Here is a 14,674-nt window from a genome sequence, read left to right as displayed (position 1 = left end):
GTGTGGATATTGTTCGAAGCAGGTCATTATTAATCTTGAATACCTTGATAATAATCTAAATACCCAAGTGGTGCAAAATATTCATTTTTTACTAATTTGTTCTTTTGATGACTATTTGTCATGCACATTAATGCAGAAGAAAAAATATCATCTTGATTGCCTGTTCACTTACTTCCTAAAGTTAATTTACCTTAAACTATTTAAATCAAAATATAATTTATCCCACATTCTCGAGCGTGCCAACCAGTTTCTAATTTATTTGAACTGAAAAGTGCCACATCTTACGCCCCTCAACTCCATCTTGTTGCCTAAAACCTGGACAATTTTTTCTCGCAGTCCAAAAGTCCTGGACAAGATTTGACTACATCATCCATCAGGCTCGTCATGCCGATCCCTGCCTCCATTTCTCATCTCGCGAGCAGCAAAATTCAAGGCCGGATAAAAATTTCCTCCGAATTATATCGTAAGATTTCCCGAGCCGGATCATCCTGGGGCAGGTTTAATTGCCTGCCTCACTAATGGAGCTGCAGCAGCAAACGCTGTTACCTTTCTTGAACAAGTGCACTTTTTGGGCCTAGTACTTCCAGCCTTCCTTGAAAACACTCTTTAAAGTTCAGCGAGGGAATATTTCTATGCTCTAATTTAAACTGTTCGTTCTCTAAGGAAACTTTTCCGGCTTCCGTCAGTCCAACTTTGAAGAAACATGCCAAGGAAATGCTTGCATTTTGGCTGAAAATTCCTAACACATCCTGCGGCGGGAAAACTCTTACCGAGGATTTTTTACTTCCTAATTGGAAGTAACTTTTAATTTATAATTTCTTACCCTACTGGATTCATTGGAAGACCATTCAAAAATATATACCCAATGTCCACAGGAGCTCACTTAAGAGAGCCACTGAAAATATATTTGATTGTAGGCAAGTGGGTATTAGTAAGATAAAATAGACGTCGTGACGGAATTAAGAATTTTGAATTCTGGCATCAATATTTTGTCCCGACTGGTAACTGCATTAAATAAAGTTGCTTATGAGTAACTTAGGAAGCACGAAAATTTCTTATACATCTTCCCCAAATTACACAGAAAAAATTATCAGGCTGCGCATTTTCTCCCCTCCACAAAAGTGTATATATGGCTATGGTCTATAAAAAGACGATAATTTCTATAAGAAATGCTGTGTCCGCGCCGAAATCAAGGAAAGAAAGCCCCTGTGTCGTGGGCCTCATTTGGCGAGAGCAATAAAAATCTGCCGCCGAGTTATTTGAAGCAAATCGCGTGGGCTGACCTTGATCCGAGGGAGGCATTCCTAGGCCAGAGGGCAAGGATCTTATTTGTATCCTAATGGATGTCCTAATAGATATCCTAATGGATCTCATAATGGATATCCTAAAATATGTCCTAATAGATATCCTAATGTATCTCTTGAGAGATATCCTAAAATGTGTCATTATAGATATCCTAATGTATCTCTTGATGGATATCCTAAAATATGTCCTAATAGATATCCTAATGTATCTCTTGATGGATATCCTAAAATATGTCCTAATTGATATCCTAAAGTATCTCTTGATGGATATCCTAAAATATATCCTAATATACATATCATATTGGGTACCCTGATGAATATTCCTCTACGAACACCAATGAACATCCTAATGGGCATTGCAGCGGGTACACAAAAAATATTATGATTCATATCTATTTATACTCCAAATTTTATGTACAAATGAATCTATTCAAAAAAAATCTCAACGGAAGCTGGTATAAAGATATACTTATTCCTTTTGCCGGCGAAGGGCGGCTAGCAACTCCAATCCAGAGCAGAACTTAAAACGTCTTATTGACAACTTGTGAGATTCAATCAGTATCATGCATATAAAAAATAGGTTCATAAAAATTTTGCGGGGTCAAATGTTAATTTTTTAATTGGTTTGATTACTTTGGAAATTATTCGCCTACAACCATTTCCGAAAACGAAAATTTCAGAAATTTTTTATTATATTATTTATCACTATGTTTATGATGGTCAATATATAAATGTATTTGTGCTAAGTCTTCTGCTTTCTTTCCAGCGAAAACAGATAAGCAGAGCTGGTCATTCTGCTATTTTGAGGGCGCAGTTACAGGGGCTCCTGGTTTAGCTATAATGCCGACGAACCAATATTGTCTGGACTACATGCAGAAGCGATTTTCAACTCGATAGATTTTAATACCATTCCAGTGAGTAGAAAATGACCTGGAAAGAATGACGAGGTACGGTTTTCATAAAAAAAAAACTTCGATGCTTCTGAAGCCACCGGTTACTTGTTGGCCTCAGAAGCCAACGAGTAAAATTTTCACACAAAAGAATGTTCAACTTGGCACGGGTTTCATGAAAACAAATTTGGACGAACGCCCAAAAGTTTAGCGGTTGTGATCGCTGAGGCGAGATCCAAAAGCCGTGTAAAGCATACGCAATGAGTTATGCGAAACACCAAGCGCTTTAACTTCAGCGGGAGACCAGGCTCTCTATTGACACAACTTCGTTAAATTCTTGCGCTCCCAAGAACTCTCGTCAAATTCTGTTGGCTGCGAGAATTCGCTTATTCGGTGTCGTCATGTAAGAGACGAAGGCTTGTCATGCTCCCGCTGTCGTATTCCAGAATAGGATTACTTGATGACATTCATTTTATATTTTATTCATTTTTTATTTTTGTAATAAGTATAGGATGACGTGGGGACATATAATTCGAATAAAAATAGTATGACTTCGAGACATGTTTTACTAATAAAAATATTACGATTCGGTGACTCGTCTTTTGCATAAAATTGTTTTATTATACGCCAATTAAATAAACAGAAATATCTCATGAAACGCGACATACTTAAATTTTTGCATCATTTAGTTTTAAATATTACATCGGACAAATGACGGCCCCATGCATTGTCAATGCATTCAGTTAGTAGATTTTTGAAGTTTCGTTCAACTCATATTGAGGGGAACTGATCTCATTGAGCATATTGAGAGGTATTGACCTCATTACCTTAAATCAATCACTTACAATGAATGTCCAAGGACCCTACCTCATTTAAAGAACAACACACGCCAATCCATCGCCAACACACCCGTCCAAATGCTTCAACGAGTTGAGCGGAATTTCAAAAATTGACCTACTGAATGCACTGACAATGCATAGGGCCCTCATTTATCTGATGTTATCTTTAGAACAAAGTGATACAAATTTTCAGGTATGTGTCTTGTTTTCTTCAATAAAATTTATAATATAATGATATCTTTGCTACTTACTTTTTTATTGAGCATTCAAATCAGGGAGTTTCCATGAATAACTCAGTATTTTTTTGAGGGCTACTTATTTGTTTTAATACTATCAGTTTCGTATCATGAATCATACAAATGGCCAATGGGGACCTGTCTAAGATTTAATAACTACTGCAGAACTTGAATCGTTTTTATACTGAATTGGACGTCCTCACAGTCGATAGAGGTGTACCAAAAGAATCTGCACTATTATTTGTTTGCTCATGAAGCAATTTATTCATGTTACAATTGCCATGAGCAGAAGTTTCTTCTGCATTTCTCGAATTTCGAAAGAGAAGACTCATCGGTTCATTGTATTCCTGTCAGCAGACTGCTGAAAGATCAAACTTGAATGTTGACTATCGACCACGAGGTAAGAAATACCTCGTGGTCAAGGGCAAATCCCGAGGTACGAAATTCCTTCAGTCGCAACTAAAACGCACGACGCGAGGTTCGAAGATCGCCTCGAGAAGCGATTGCGCGACACGAATGGGAATGCGCTGCGGGCACGATTTCTCAAGTAATCAAGAAGTTTCTGCTTTAATGTCAATTCGTCCTTATTGTCCTAACACGATATATGGCAATATTTTTAAACCGGGTCTTGAAAAATAAGAAACGCACTCATTTATTCTATTTCGACATAGGTACCCTATTCTATTTTGATATACCAGACGTACAGACATGCAACGCTACCTTCTGAACGACTTGCCAGCTGCAAGACCACTGCGCATTGAACTAACTCGGACGTTTAAGCATTGAATTCGTGCTGTGAACTCGCATCAGGGCATTCTACGAATTCACGAAGCAATTTTCCGGCATTAAAAGATGCCAAAATGAAAGAAAATTTTTATGGTACTTAGATGCTTTGGTATTTAAAATCTCAAATTCTACCAACGGCTATGGTGATCTGGGCATGGGTCTACTTAAAATAAACGGTTGTTAATTTTCAATCTAGCCAACCCACGCGAGAGAACGGGTGTGTGGCAGAGAAGTTTCCACAGAGAATACAGGCTTTCGGTGTGGAATGTCTTTAGAATTGAGATCGGTTGTTCATGCTGCAGTGAAACTACTATCTGGAAAACTGCGGCAGTGAAAGCGAGAAACGAAACGAGCGTTTCCACCAAGACATTCAGGCGCTGGAGTGGCGCCTCGAGGGATACAGAGGGCAGCTGTTGACCATTCAGCAGTCCCTCAGGGAAATCCTGTCAGTCAAGTCTGATCTGACCAATTAATTCAAATTAAGATGCGTCTAAACATCTTTCAAAATGCATATGAGGCATAATGACCTGGCGAAATTGAGCTGATATAGTTGTGAATTATTAAACAACTAAGTGAGTGTGCATCGAAAATAAAGCGAAACAGCGAAATTTGTCAATTTTATAGATGCGGATTCATTGAATTATCTTAGTTTTGCAACTTTGAGGAAATAATTTTTTCGGTCAACTCTTATTGACGGAAAAAACTCGGCATGGAGGTCAAAAATCGAAAATGTTTTAGCTACGAGCTTCGTCGACACATCCTCTGGATTTTTTGCCAGGAGAACAAGCAATCCATCAGCACACCGAATAAATAAGCCTAAGCTTTCATTTACCTACTGACATACTTCCGACTGTTAGTTCCTTTGGAAGCCGATATCTAAATCTGTTGGTGGAATCAGTCAACTCGTAAATTAGTGTTAGACTAGAATAGAAGTGTCGGCACTGGAGAAAAGGCCCATGGCCTGTTGCCAATTCTTGTACTTTTCGTGGCATGATTACACAAGGGATCCGACCTTTTGAACCCGATCTTTCCATAATTGACGATAGATTGAGTTAGCTGCTGGACTTGTTGCCTGGTCCGTAATTTGCTAGGCATTTTAAGACCGAACATATGCTCTTGCATAGCTTCGTCTAGTCCGTTCTTGAAGGCCTTCATACTCTGAGCGTCAACGCTGCCTCAGGGAGGCTGTTCCTCATGTTGGTGACTCGAAACGAGAATGAATGTTGTCGCGTGGATGTGTTACGGCGCTGTTTTTTTACTAATTTATAGCCGTGGCCTCTGGTGTTGAATCTTGTTTCAAATTCTAGGTCTCCTTCTGGGATCTTGTACAAACCGTGGGATTTGATGGATGATCGTTCACCACGCACCACCTTTCTAACCATTTTCTTCTGCGATTCATTTGACAATTTAATTGATGAATTTTCATGCAAAAAATTATTTCGCACTATAAACGCACTCGATATTATTACGCAATTCTTAGTTTTTGAATATTTGAAATATGCAGTTACTTTTCTCGTTACGCCGGAGATTCCCAAACTTCGCGCGATTGAGTACCCCTTCGATTGAGTTCTCATACACTAAGTGCACCTAAAGCACTAGACACAACTCACGAATTTATACTGCTTTTTTGTATTATCCAATTCAGTGCAGTGGACTTAGCGCTTTAGGTAGGTGCTAAGCTCGAATCTAACTGTTCGCAGCATCGCAAAACCTTGGAACAAGAAGAGTGGCAAAATAGTTGCCGATTGTTGCGCGTTTTCTCCAGTTCGGCAGTGAACACTTGAATGGAGCCAATAAAGTCAAAGATAAACCCGTGAAGCCAACTCTTGCCTCACATCGTTGCTAGTCGAGTTAGGACGCATAAAAGTCACGACTTATTCCGGTGTTGAAATTTGTTTTGGTCTACCATACAAATTTTCTCTCAACATATAGAAAACATGAATATTAGATGGGCAACAATAAAGAATCTTCGCACATCATTATCGACCACCGTAACAAAATTTTTATGTGCGATACGAGACCAAATAGTGATCGCATTGTTCTACAATTGCACTCTGGTGAAAATATTTGGGGATATTCTGTTTTTTTCCGATAACTAACTACATCCTACTGGTGCTGACCCGCGGGGTAATCTGGCAGCCGTTCGAACGTACCGGGGAGCGGGGACAAGAAAAGAAGTGTCGGCGTTGAAGAAATAGGCCCATGGCCTGTTGCCGATTCTTGAACTTTTCGTGACTTGATTCACAAGGGATCCGGGCTTTGGAACCCTATCTTTCCTTAGCTGACGATTGATTGAGATAGCTGCTGGACTTATTGCCTGGTTCGTAATTTGCTAGGCATTTCAAGACTGAACATGTGCTCCTGCATAGCTTTGTCTAGTCTGTTTTTGAAGATGTTCATACTCTAAGCGTCAACGATGCTGTCAGGGAGGCTGTTCCACATGTCGGTGACTCGGAGCGAGAAGAAAATTTGTCGCATGGATGTGTTCCAACGCTGTTTTTTTAGTTAATCGCCGTGGCCCCTGGTGTTTGTTCTTGTTTCAAATTCTAGTTATCCTTCTGGGACCTTGTATAAGTCATGAGTATACTTTTATACTTCAATGAGGTCCCCACGCAGACGTCGATAACCGAGGCTTGGAAGCTTCATAATCTTCAATCTTTCCTCATAGAACTTCCCTTTCAAGCCCGAAACTATTCTTGTTGCGTGTCGTTGAACACTTTACTAAATTTCTGTCCTTTTCAAATTTCGGTGCCTTCAAGCCGACCTTAGGCGTCCGACCTCTGCATGCAGAGTCTGCCGTTGGCGTCTAGTCAATCAAGAGCTTCGAGACCTCTTCACGTGCTCTGAACGTCAGTTTATTGCTTCAAGTTCACGGCCAACGTTCGAGAACGGAACCTCATCTTCAATTTACAACATTGTAGTCAAGCTGCAAGCAATTCGCACGCACTGTAACAACCCACAACACGAACTTCTGCCTTCAAGCCCTTGAGCCTGTAAACGCTACAAATATTCTATATCCATACATTATATTACCACCTCGACAATAATTCGAAGGATATGACTGTTTTTAAGATTGCGAATTCGAAATAAGCAATACGGAACCACTTAAATTCGAGGATATGTGAAAGAACTAGTATTTTCAAAAATCTATTAATATACAATTGATGAGCATTCTACGTTATCTACAGTGACAACCGTATTGTACAAGCCAATGTCTAGGAGCCCTGCCAATGACTCCAGATTCTGGACTACCAATACAGGATTAAGTGAACAACCAAACCACGATTATCAAGCCTTCCACGTTTTATGTTTATCCTAGAAATTCGTTCAAAAGATAGACATTTGATGGATGATCGGGAAAATTTCCAATTCTTCAATGATGATCCTAATTTAGGCTCTTACACGAAACTATTTACACTAGTTGTAGATAGGACCTACAAAAATCTCAACGAAACCTACCAAACGGAGACTCCATCCACCATGTCAACTTCGCTGTCAAAACTGGACAAAATCAACAAATTCACCATAAGTTTACCTAAAGTAATACTGAGAAGCGTCCAAGGCGAGAAGCTTTGAAAGAACAAATTTGTTTTCACACAAGAAAAATCAAGACTCTAGTTTATGAATAACTTATTCCTCTGGAGCATACAAAGGAGTTGCGAGCAAACTGAGATAGCAAAGGCTAAGCCAATGCAGATGCCTCTTATCACAGGGATCTTGTGACCCAGCATATACGCAGTCAACATTTCCGTAACGACAATTTCGTTGTGGGGGCTAAGGCGATGAAACGTGCATATTTGGCAACGTATTAGGTATGAGGAAAATCATGCATGGACTTCAAGATTGTCAACCGCCTTCCACGAATTTACCAATTCCTTAACCATTGAAATTGCAAGTACTCTAAGAAATATTTTCAATAACCGAATTAACACGAACATCAAACAAGAATACTTCAGATCCGAAGACGAAGCATACAAACGTAACTTTGAAAAACAAGTTATAAAATTGCCAGGAGGGCGCATTTTACGAACGCAGCGATACAAGTTAACGCATTCCTAAAACATTCCTTCCTAGACATGAGCTCGTTAGAGCCAAAATTTTCTTGCGCTCGCAAGAACTACCGATTAAAACTGCTCATTTATTTCCATGACAGCTAAAATTGAATTTCAAATTTTGGGAAATTGGCCGATGTTAAAATTTTGGTATATGTAGCACGTAAGACTGCAGATGCGGCAGCTCACAAGTCGAGGAAGTCTTTGCAGAGTGACTCCCTGGCGCTACAGCAATTCTTCCTGATGTATCTGTGGCCACAGTACCTTGAGCCGTACGATTTCAAAAACTCTCTGCAGGTCAGGCTGCCCGCTATGTTGGCAATCCTGTCGTGACACTCACCGTCTGAAAGAGAACCATAGTTACAAGACTAACACTTACGTTGATGCAATCATAATTCTTGTCAACTGTTCAATGTATCAAACGTTATGCAACAACCCTCTATCTTAAAGAATTATTAACCGACTGTATTGCTGGTGAGCTTCTGTTACAGTTTGTAGGCATGCTATATTAATCTGAAGTTATAGGTTCAAGAATTTGGTAGTGAATCGATGTCATTCACGTAACATAATAGCTGCACAGATATAAAATTTATCAATCAAGAAAAAGTACACACCCCAGGAATCCTCAGATAAAATACAGCATGCAGAAGGGAGTTCCATTAGTCAATGGAAAACATAAATAAATCAACAAATACGTACACAAACAATGTCTATGAATTCGAACCGTCAACCACCTTCGCCACAATCCAGCGATCGAACCGGCCTGTTCCAGTCACTCCAATCTTATACGTGCTTAAAAATTCACAAAATTACAGCCTATTTCAGCATCACTTTTAGTTCCGCAATCCCTCCCCCATTTCCCACCGAGAGCCGAGTCATACCAGCCTCCATCAAAATAGCTCATGCAGTCAATTCAAGAAAATTCGAAACATGCTGAAGTTTGTTATAAATCACTAAAAAGGGTGAGAAAATAAATCATCTATTGCAATTCCTACATAAAATTATTTGCAATCTGCAAAAGCGACAAATAAAATTAGTTTAAAACCGCCAATCATCTTCGCAAAAGAGTGATGTGCTAATCTCTTACAAGATGCATGCAATGAAGAATTGAGTTGAAGCAAGGTTAAATTGGCCCGTGTCTAGGTGGTTGCGACAAAACTAATGATCTCTAAGCTTTTCATGCACTTACGTGATAGTTATTAATATTCCCACGACCTTCTACCCCATCAAGTCAATTAAACCTCCCTCCCCTTTTATTTCAGCATTCTCCAATTGAGGTCAAAAATTCTGTGCAACAGAAATTCAATTTAATAAAATAATGTCTGTTAGATGCAATATACAGGAAGGTGACCTCGTAGTTCTTTGTTGAAAATATCTGTAAAAGCATGAAGCCAACTGGCTTCAGGTTAGTGCTCCTGCGAAAAAAGAATGTTAAACAGAATGTGTGTCAAGGTTCTGGATCTGTGTGAAGAGTGACAGAAAACTGAAGATATGCGGATTCGGTGCGCACATGTGGTCTCACCAGTATAATCTAAATTATTATTGCTGATATTGATCAAATGATTAGGGGTAGTGCTAGTAGATATTGAGGTACGCCTTGAGGTAGTGCTTGTTGACGTCGTGGTGCGATGGGTTGTCTTCGGTCTCGCTGGTAATCTAAAGGCAGGTGACGGTAAATGGTTAAACGACAACTCTTGGGCATTCGCAAGCGACTATACTCCTCGATAATTCTTTATTAACAAAGCTGATTGAGCAGCTGTTATGCCGATGAAATCACGGGATTTCAATGAACAGCAGTTCATCCTAGATTCGTAATGGAATCAATACGGGAGCTTAGCACTACCATTTCCATTTCGAAGTTCCAATGATCAAGAACCTCACCTGGTCGTCCTACTAGTCGTGGATGTGGGTGTGGTTGATTTAACAGTTACTGGGGTAGTGGTTGTTTGAGGAGTAGTGGTTGTTGTAGTAGTGGTGGTGGAGGTGGTAGTAGTAGTAGTGGTGGTGGTAGTGGTTGGTGCAGTGGGTGGAGGGGTGCTAGAAGTTGGAACAGTAGTTTCAGTAGTAGGGTTAGAAGTAGGAGCCTTCACAGGCTTCTGCGTTTCTGAGCTGAAGAGAAAACTGTGCATTAGAAAATTATTTACAAAAAGAGGTTAACTATGATAAGTTTACAGGATAGCTCATACGTACAAATATGTACAAAATTGACCACCATCATCGTACAGTGCACGTGTGAAGATAGTGAAAATCGTTATGAAATCACGTTGAACTCCTTGGTGCCACTGCGAAATTTCACAGTGGCACAGTTTACGTTGCCACAGGCACTACAAGTGCCACTGAAGTTTCATCAATTACTCCCACATTTAAAATACGCTCGTCACGATAAACTACGACCAGAAAATTTTCCAACATATGCTGACGAGGCCCACAGATCACTGCACTACTGTCAATACGTTTAAACCCTTAAGTGATGTCATGAAAATTTAAGAGAGGATCGTAGATCCTACTACTGGTCAAACCACAGGTCCCACGACAGTTATTAAATCGAGTACCCGAGGAAGTCGTGATCAGATATGGTGTTTTCGTTGTCATACACGCAACGGCCGTTCAAGCAGATTTTTCCTCCACCGCAATCTGAACCTTCGGCGGCTGGACGATACGAGACGCAATAGCCACTCGACGAATCGAAGCAGAACAGCTGAGCACAAACTCTCTCATCCTTCTGCTCAAAAGTATAGGTACGATTCAATAACTCTTTAGGTATAACATTTGATAGCTTATTTATTCAAGTTCCAAAAGGTCATTAGCCTCGTAAGAAAAACGAGTCTTATTCCGCCAACTCAGAATGGCTTCAGGATTAAGTAGAAATTCAATTTTAACCTAACTACTAAATCCCACAAAGGATCAATTGGAGAAAATATGATTACTTACGAAGCAAGCTGACGTCCCTCTATCCTTGCGACACTGCTGGTCCAGGGATAGAAGTTTGCCAGGCAAAATCCGTGGTAGAGATTCGTCTTCATGTGGAAGATTATATAGACAGGTTGCTGTGTCTCCGCTGGGAACAAGTACAAAGATTACATTTTTAATTTGACGTACAAAAACATGTGCATGGTTTATAGTTTCAATGGTTTCACAAGATGACGCCGCTTGCACATGTAATTTGTGAAAATTACTTCGTCTTCAGTAACATTTCAAAACATCATTTTGCTTTCCTGAAATGCCACTTAAAACCATTCAAAATAAATACTTCGATTCGGATATAGGACCGGTTATCTTAGTACGAGAGACTAGTTCCTTCAAGTAGCTCGTTCAAGTTACCCCTCAAACTCGAGGGTCAAGTTACCAACAAGTAAGAGCAAAGCTTTTGATCTATTAATAAAAATAATTTCAAGCTCAAACTTTACTTCAAAAAATGATGAAACTGTTCTACGGAGCAACGAGACCATCGGAAGCCCTTTTCGGTGTGACGGAGGTCACTCATGATGTAGCCGTCCTCCCAACGGCAGTGCTTAGCTCCAGGGCCCCCTAGGTAGGATGGGGGAGGAGCTCCATCGTGCACAGCACCAAGTCTGCTCGATAAATTCAATAATTGAGTTTACATTCATATTCATCTAATCTCTGTTAGTAGTGCTTATATTCCAAAATCTGTCAGAATTCGATTCGGCATGCGTTGCAGCAAGATATTATCAGCGTGTTGACCAGTTCAACGTAAGAAAAATCCAAATCCCGATCACACTAGAAACAAATTTTCATAAAATTTACTGCTTCTCAGAAAATATCAAGAATCATATTTACAACCTCTCTAAAAAATCCCACTTTCCGCGAGATTAAGAAACCATGTAACCATTATTTTCATCACTGGACTATTTTAGCTGCCATTGGTGTGATCTGATTTAGGTTGAAACTATTTGAAACTAACTGCGGATATTCTTTTATTGAAATGAACAGCAACTTACAAGTGACCAACTTCGTGCGCAGCCACAATGATCCCAGAAAATCCACCGGTATCTTCCACGATAGCCACCGAGTTGACCTTCTTGAGTCTCTTATTCACCACGCACGCTCCACCGACGTATGCAAACCCTACAGAAACGCGTCATTGAGGGCGAGTGATCGTTAAGCCAGAATTATGCAATATGCACACTTTGAATGAAAGTATCCTAGTCTCATCTCGTATCCAACAAAGAACTAAAGAAAATGGAAGGAGTTTATGACAGAACATTACAGAAGAAAAAATATTGCAAGGTACAGCTTTATATACAAATTAGAGTAACACGTCGCACATCACCGTGCAGGGGAGATTTAGTACACGAGACGTTTAAATGATATGGATTGAGGTGCCAGAGTTTAGTTTGAAAGCATTTCAGCGCATACTAGGGAATAGTGCTCGATTCATGCACACAATAGTGATAATGGTGAGAGGAATCTAGATAGTTACCAAGGACTTGTGCGAATGCGTCTTGCAGTGCTCATTAAGTCTTGCAAGGCAAGACTGATGAGGATGCGTGTGCGCGTTCCCTACAAGTTCTCAAACTGACTCTTAAACTAATGGATAGTGCAAGCATACCACAATTCAGATTGTGATCACTAATTTCGTTCAGTTTAATATGCGTCTGTATTGATTAATAGAAGTATTCTATTTTCTACTGGTTCACGATAACGAAAAATAGTATCAAGAAGGTACACGAACCACACCACAAGTCCACAAGCACCCACTAGTTAGTGAAAACCCAAGTATCCCGAACTAGTCGATGCCGATGCCGATCTTACCTCTGAATGTCGGCTCCAGACCAGTAACGGATGACATTAATCAATTCTTTAAATGAAATTTTAAATTAAAACAGAAGCGTGAAAAAGTCCAAATGCGTCCATGGCTTTCAAAGCCTTTAAATGTAGTCCCGAGAAACATGCTCCAGTCATAGTCTTGGTCTAGAAGGCGGGTTTACGTTTTTCAAATAAGTCAGTAGTCCATTCAACATAGGGGTCATAAGTTTATTGAAGAAAATGTATAAATGGCAGTAGCTTTAATTTATGTTCCCAGTGCGTCCATACTTTATATATGGTGAGTTCCAACGAAATAAGGTTTTTCAATAAAAAAAACTATGTTTTACAAAGTTTTGAATTCTACAGCTACTCTCCTATAATGTCACCATCTAGACGACAAGAAACTGCAAGTAATAATAACTGTCTCTGATGAAAATAACTTTGTTTACCTGCTGTTCCTCGATTGCAGTTGCCACCCTCATAAGCTCGCCTGCACATATCTAACCTGGAATAAAAGTTTCAAGTTTTTCAAAAACGCATTAAACTGTGCAAGTGAGATGAATCGAGGAGATGGACATAGTTCCTCTCGCTGACTGATGTTGCGTCAAGCGGTCGGGCGGTTAGGTCACGAACTAAGAGAACCAACACACAATGCATCAATAGAAGTATACTCACTCGAAGCCGTTCCAATTCAGAATGATAGACGTCGAGTCTACTTGAATATGGCACGGAATGACACGGGCCAGACTGACAATGAGAGAAATTTCCCAGACACCAATTGCATCTATGAAATGGCATCGAAGCTCCTGTTAACTTCAGAGAAAAAAATGTATTCAAGCTGTACAAATTTGACAGCATCGAAAGTATAAGTGGAGATTAAAGTTGAGAGTAAAATGCTTAGAGGCTGTAAACTTTGCACCCAATACCAGTTGACCTAAGAATTAAAGTTCAAGAACAGTGTGGAGTTAGAATGGTATCATGCTCGGGAGGTTTGCTGGAAGCTGAAATGCAATGAGGACTGGGTTGGCATTCTCGAGTGATGGCTTGACATACCGGCAGTGCCTGTTGTGCACCGGCCACTCTTTCTGCGACGACACAAATCGTACCTGTTCGAATGATTAAACGGCGAAACCATGAAACACGGCTCTTAAAAAAATAACAATTTTAATTCATATTAAAAAAATTTGCGTCTTGTACCACCGATAGTTTCACACGAGGGTTAGTTGGATTAGACTTCATAAAAAAATCGTGTGATTCATCGAGGACTAAATCAACTATGTAATAATGTAATATATGTATACACATCAGCATTTTCAACTGTCATTGGGGGAGATAATATTCTGGCGGTTGCTTATAACTAGATGATAGTTGGGATTTCTGAATTTTGAAATCGACAAATCTTGGAAAAAATTTATTTGAGAAGGATACTGTTGAACAGAATGCTCACTTGGTGATAGCGACGGCGATATCGTACGTGGGCAGCCTGCGCTCTTGGAACAGATATTTGCCCATGTCTGTGAGCGCACTTGCCGAGTCGATAGCATCTCTGTCGACTCGGTTGCGTTCCAGGTAAGGCATTGCATCCCGACTCTGCCAATTTTAAAAGATCCCCGAAGGCAGGCATTTTGATTACGCAAGGGCAAGTTTATGAAATGTAATGAAATTAATTTAATCGAAAAATAAATCAAATCCTCGCACGGACAAGTCTACTGTGTATAAGCTCCTACATAATCTATATGTAATATGAATGAGATCAATTTAGAACAAGTTGAATTTATTTATGGGGGTCATTGAGGGTCA

At 39.8% G+C, this 14,674-nt stretch overlaps 1 protein-coding gene across 5 annotated transcripts in view; it reads right to left on the bottom strand.

The window, feature by feature from the left end:
* Positions 1-7,188: 7,188 nt before the first annotated feature.
* Positions 7,189-14,674, bottom strand: part of LOC108676018 (A disintegrin and metalloproteinase with thrombospondin motifs 1) — a 61,487-nt gene continuing 54,001 nt past the window's right edge. For 3 of the 5 annotated variants that reach the window (XM_018164088.1, XM_018164066.2, XM_018164082.1), the window contains exons 10-18: positions 14,322-14,464; positions 13,324-13,379; positions 12,067-12,193; positions 11,515-11,679; positions 11,039-11,165; positions 10,660-10,829; positions 9,989-10,216; positions 9,630-9,763; positions 7,189-8,450 (exon numbers count right to left, since the gene is read on the bottom strand). In XM_018164088.1, the coding sequence (XP_018019577.1) occupies positions 8,293-8,450; positions 9,630-9,763; positions 9,989-10,216; positions 10,660-10,829; positions 11,039-11,165; positions 11,515-11,679; positions 12,067-12,193; positions 13,324-13,379; positions 14,322-14,464 (1,308 nt within the window). In that variant the 3' untranslated portion in view covers positions 7,189-8,292. Of the gene's footprint in view, positions 8,451-9,629; positions 9,764-9,988; positions 10,217-10,659; positions 10,830-11,038; positions 11,166-11,514; positions 11,680-12,066; positions 12,194-13,323; positions 13,380-13,927; positions 13,981-14,321; positions 14,465-14,674 lie in introns of all 5 variants that reach the window. The other 2 variants (XM_018164074.2, XM_018164099.2) reach the window with 2 other exon arrangements.

Source organism: Hyalella azteca, unplaced genomic scaffold (genome assembly GCF_000764305.2).
Source record: "Hyalella azteca isolate HAZT.00-mixed unplaced genomic scaffold, Hazt_2.0.2 contig10004, whole genome shotgun sequence".
NCBI classification, from domain to species: domain Eukaryota; kingdom Metazoa; phylum Arthropoda; class Malacostraca; order Amphipoda; family Hyalellidae; genus Hyalella; species Hyalella azteca.
This window is presented reverse-complemented; position numbering and strand designations above follow the sequence as displayed.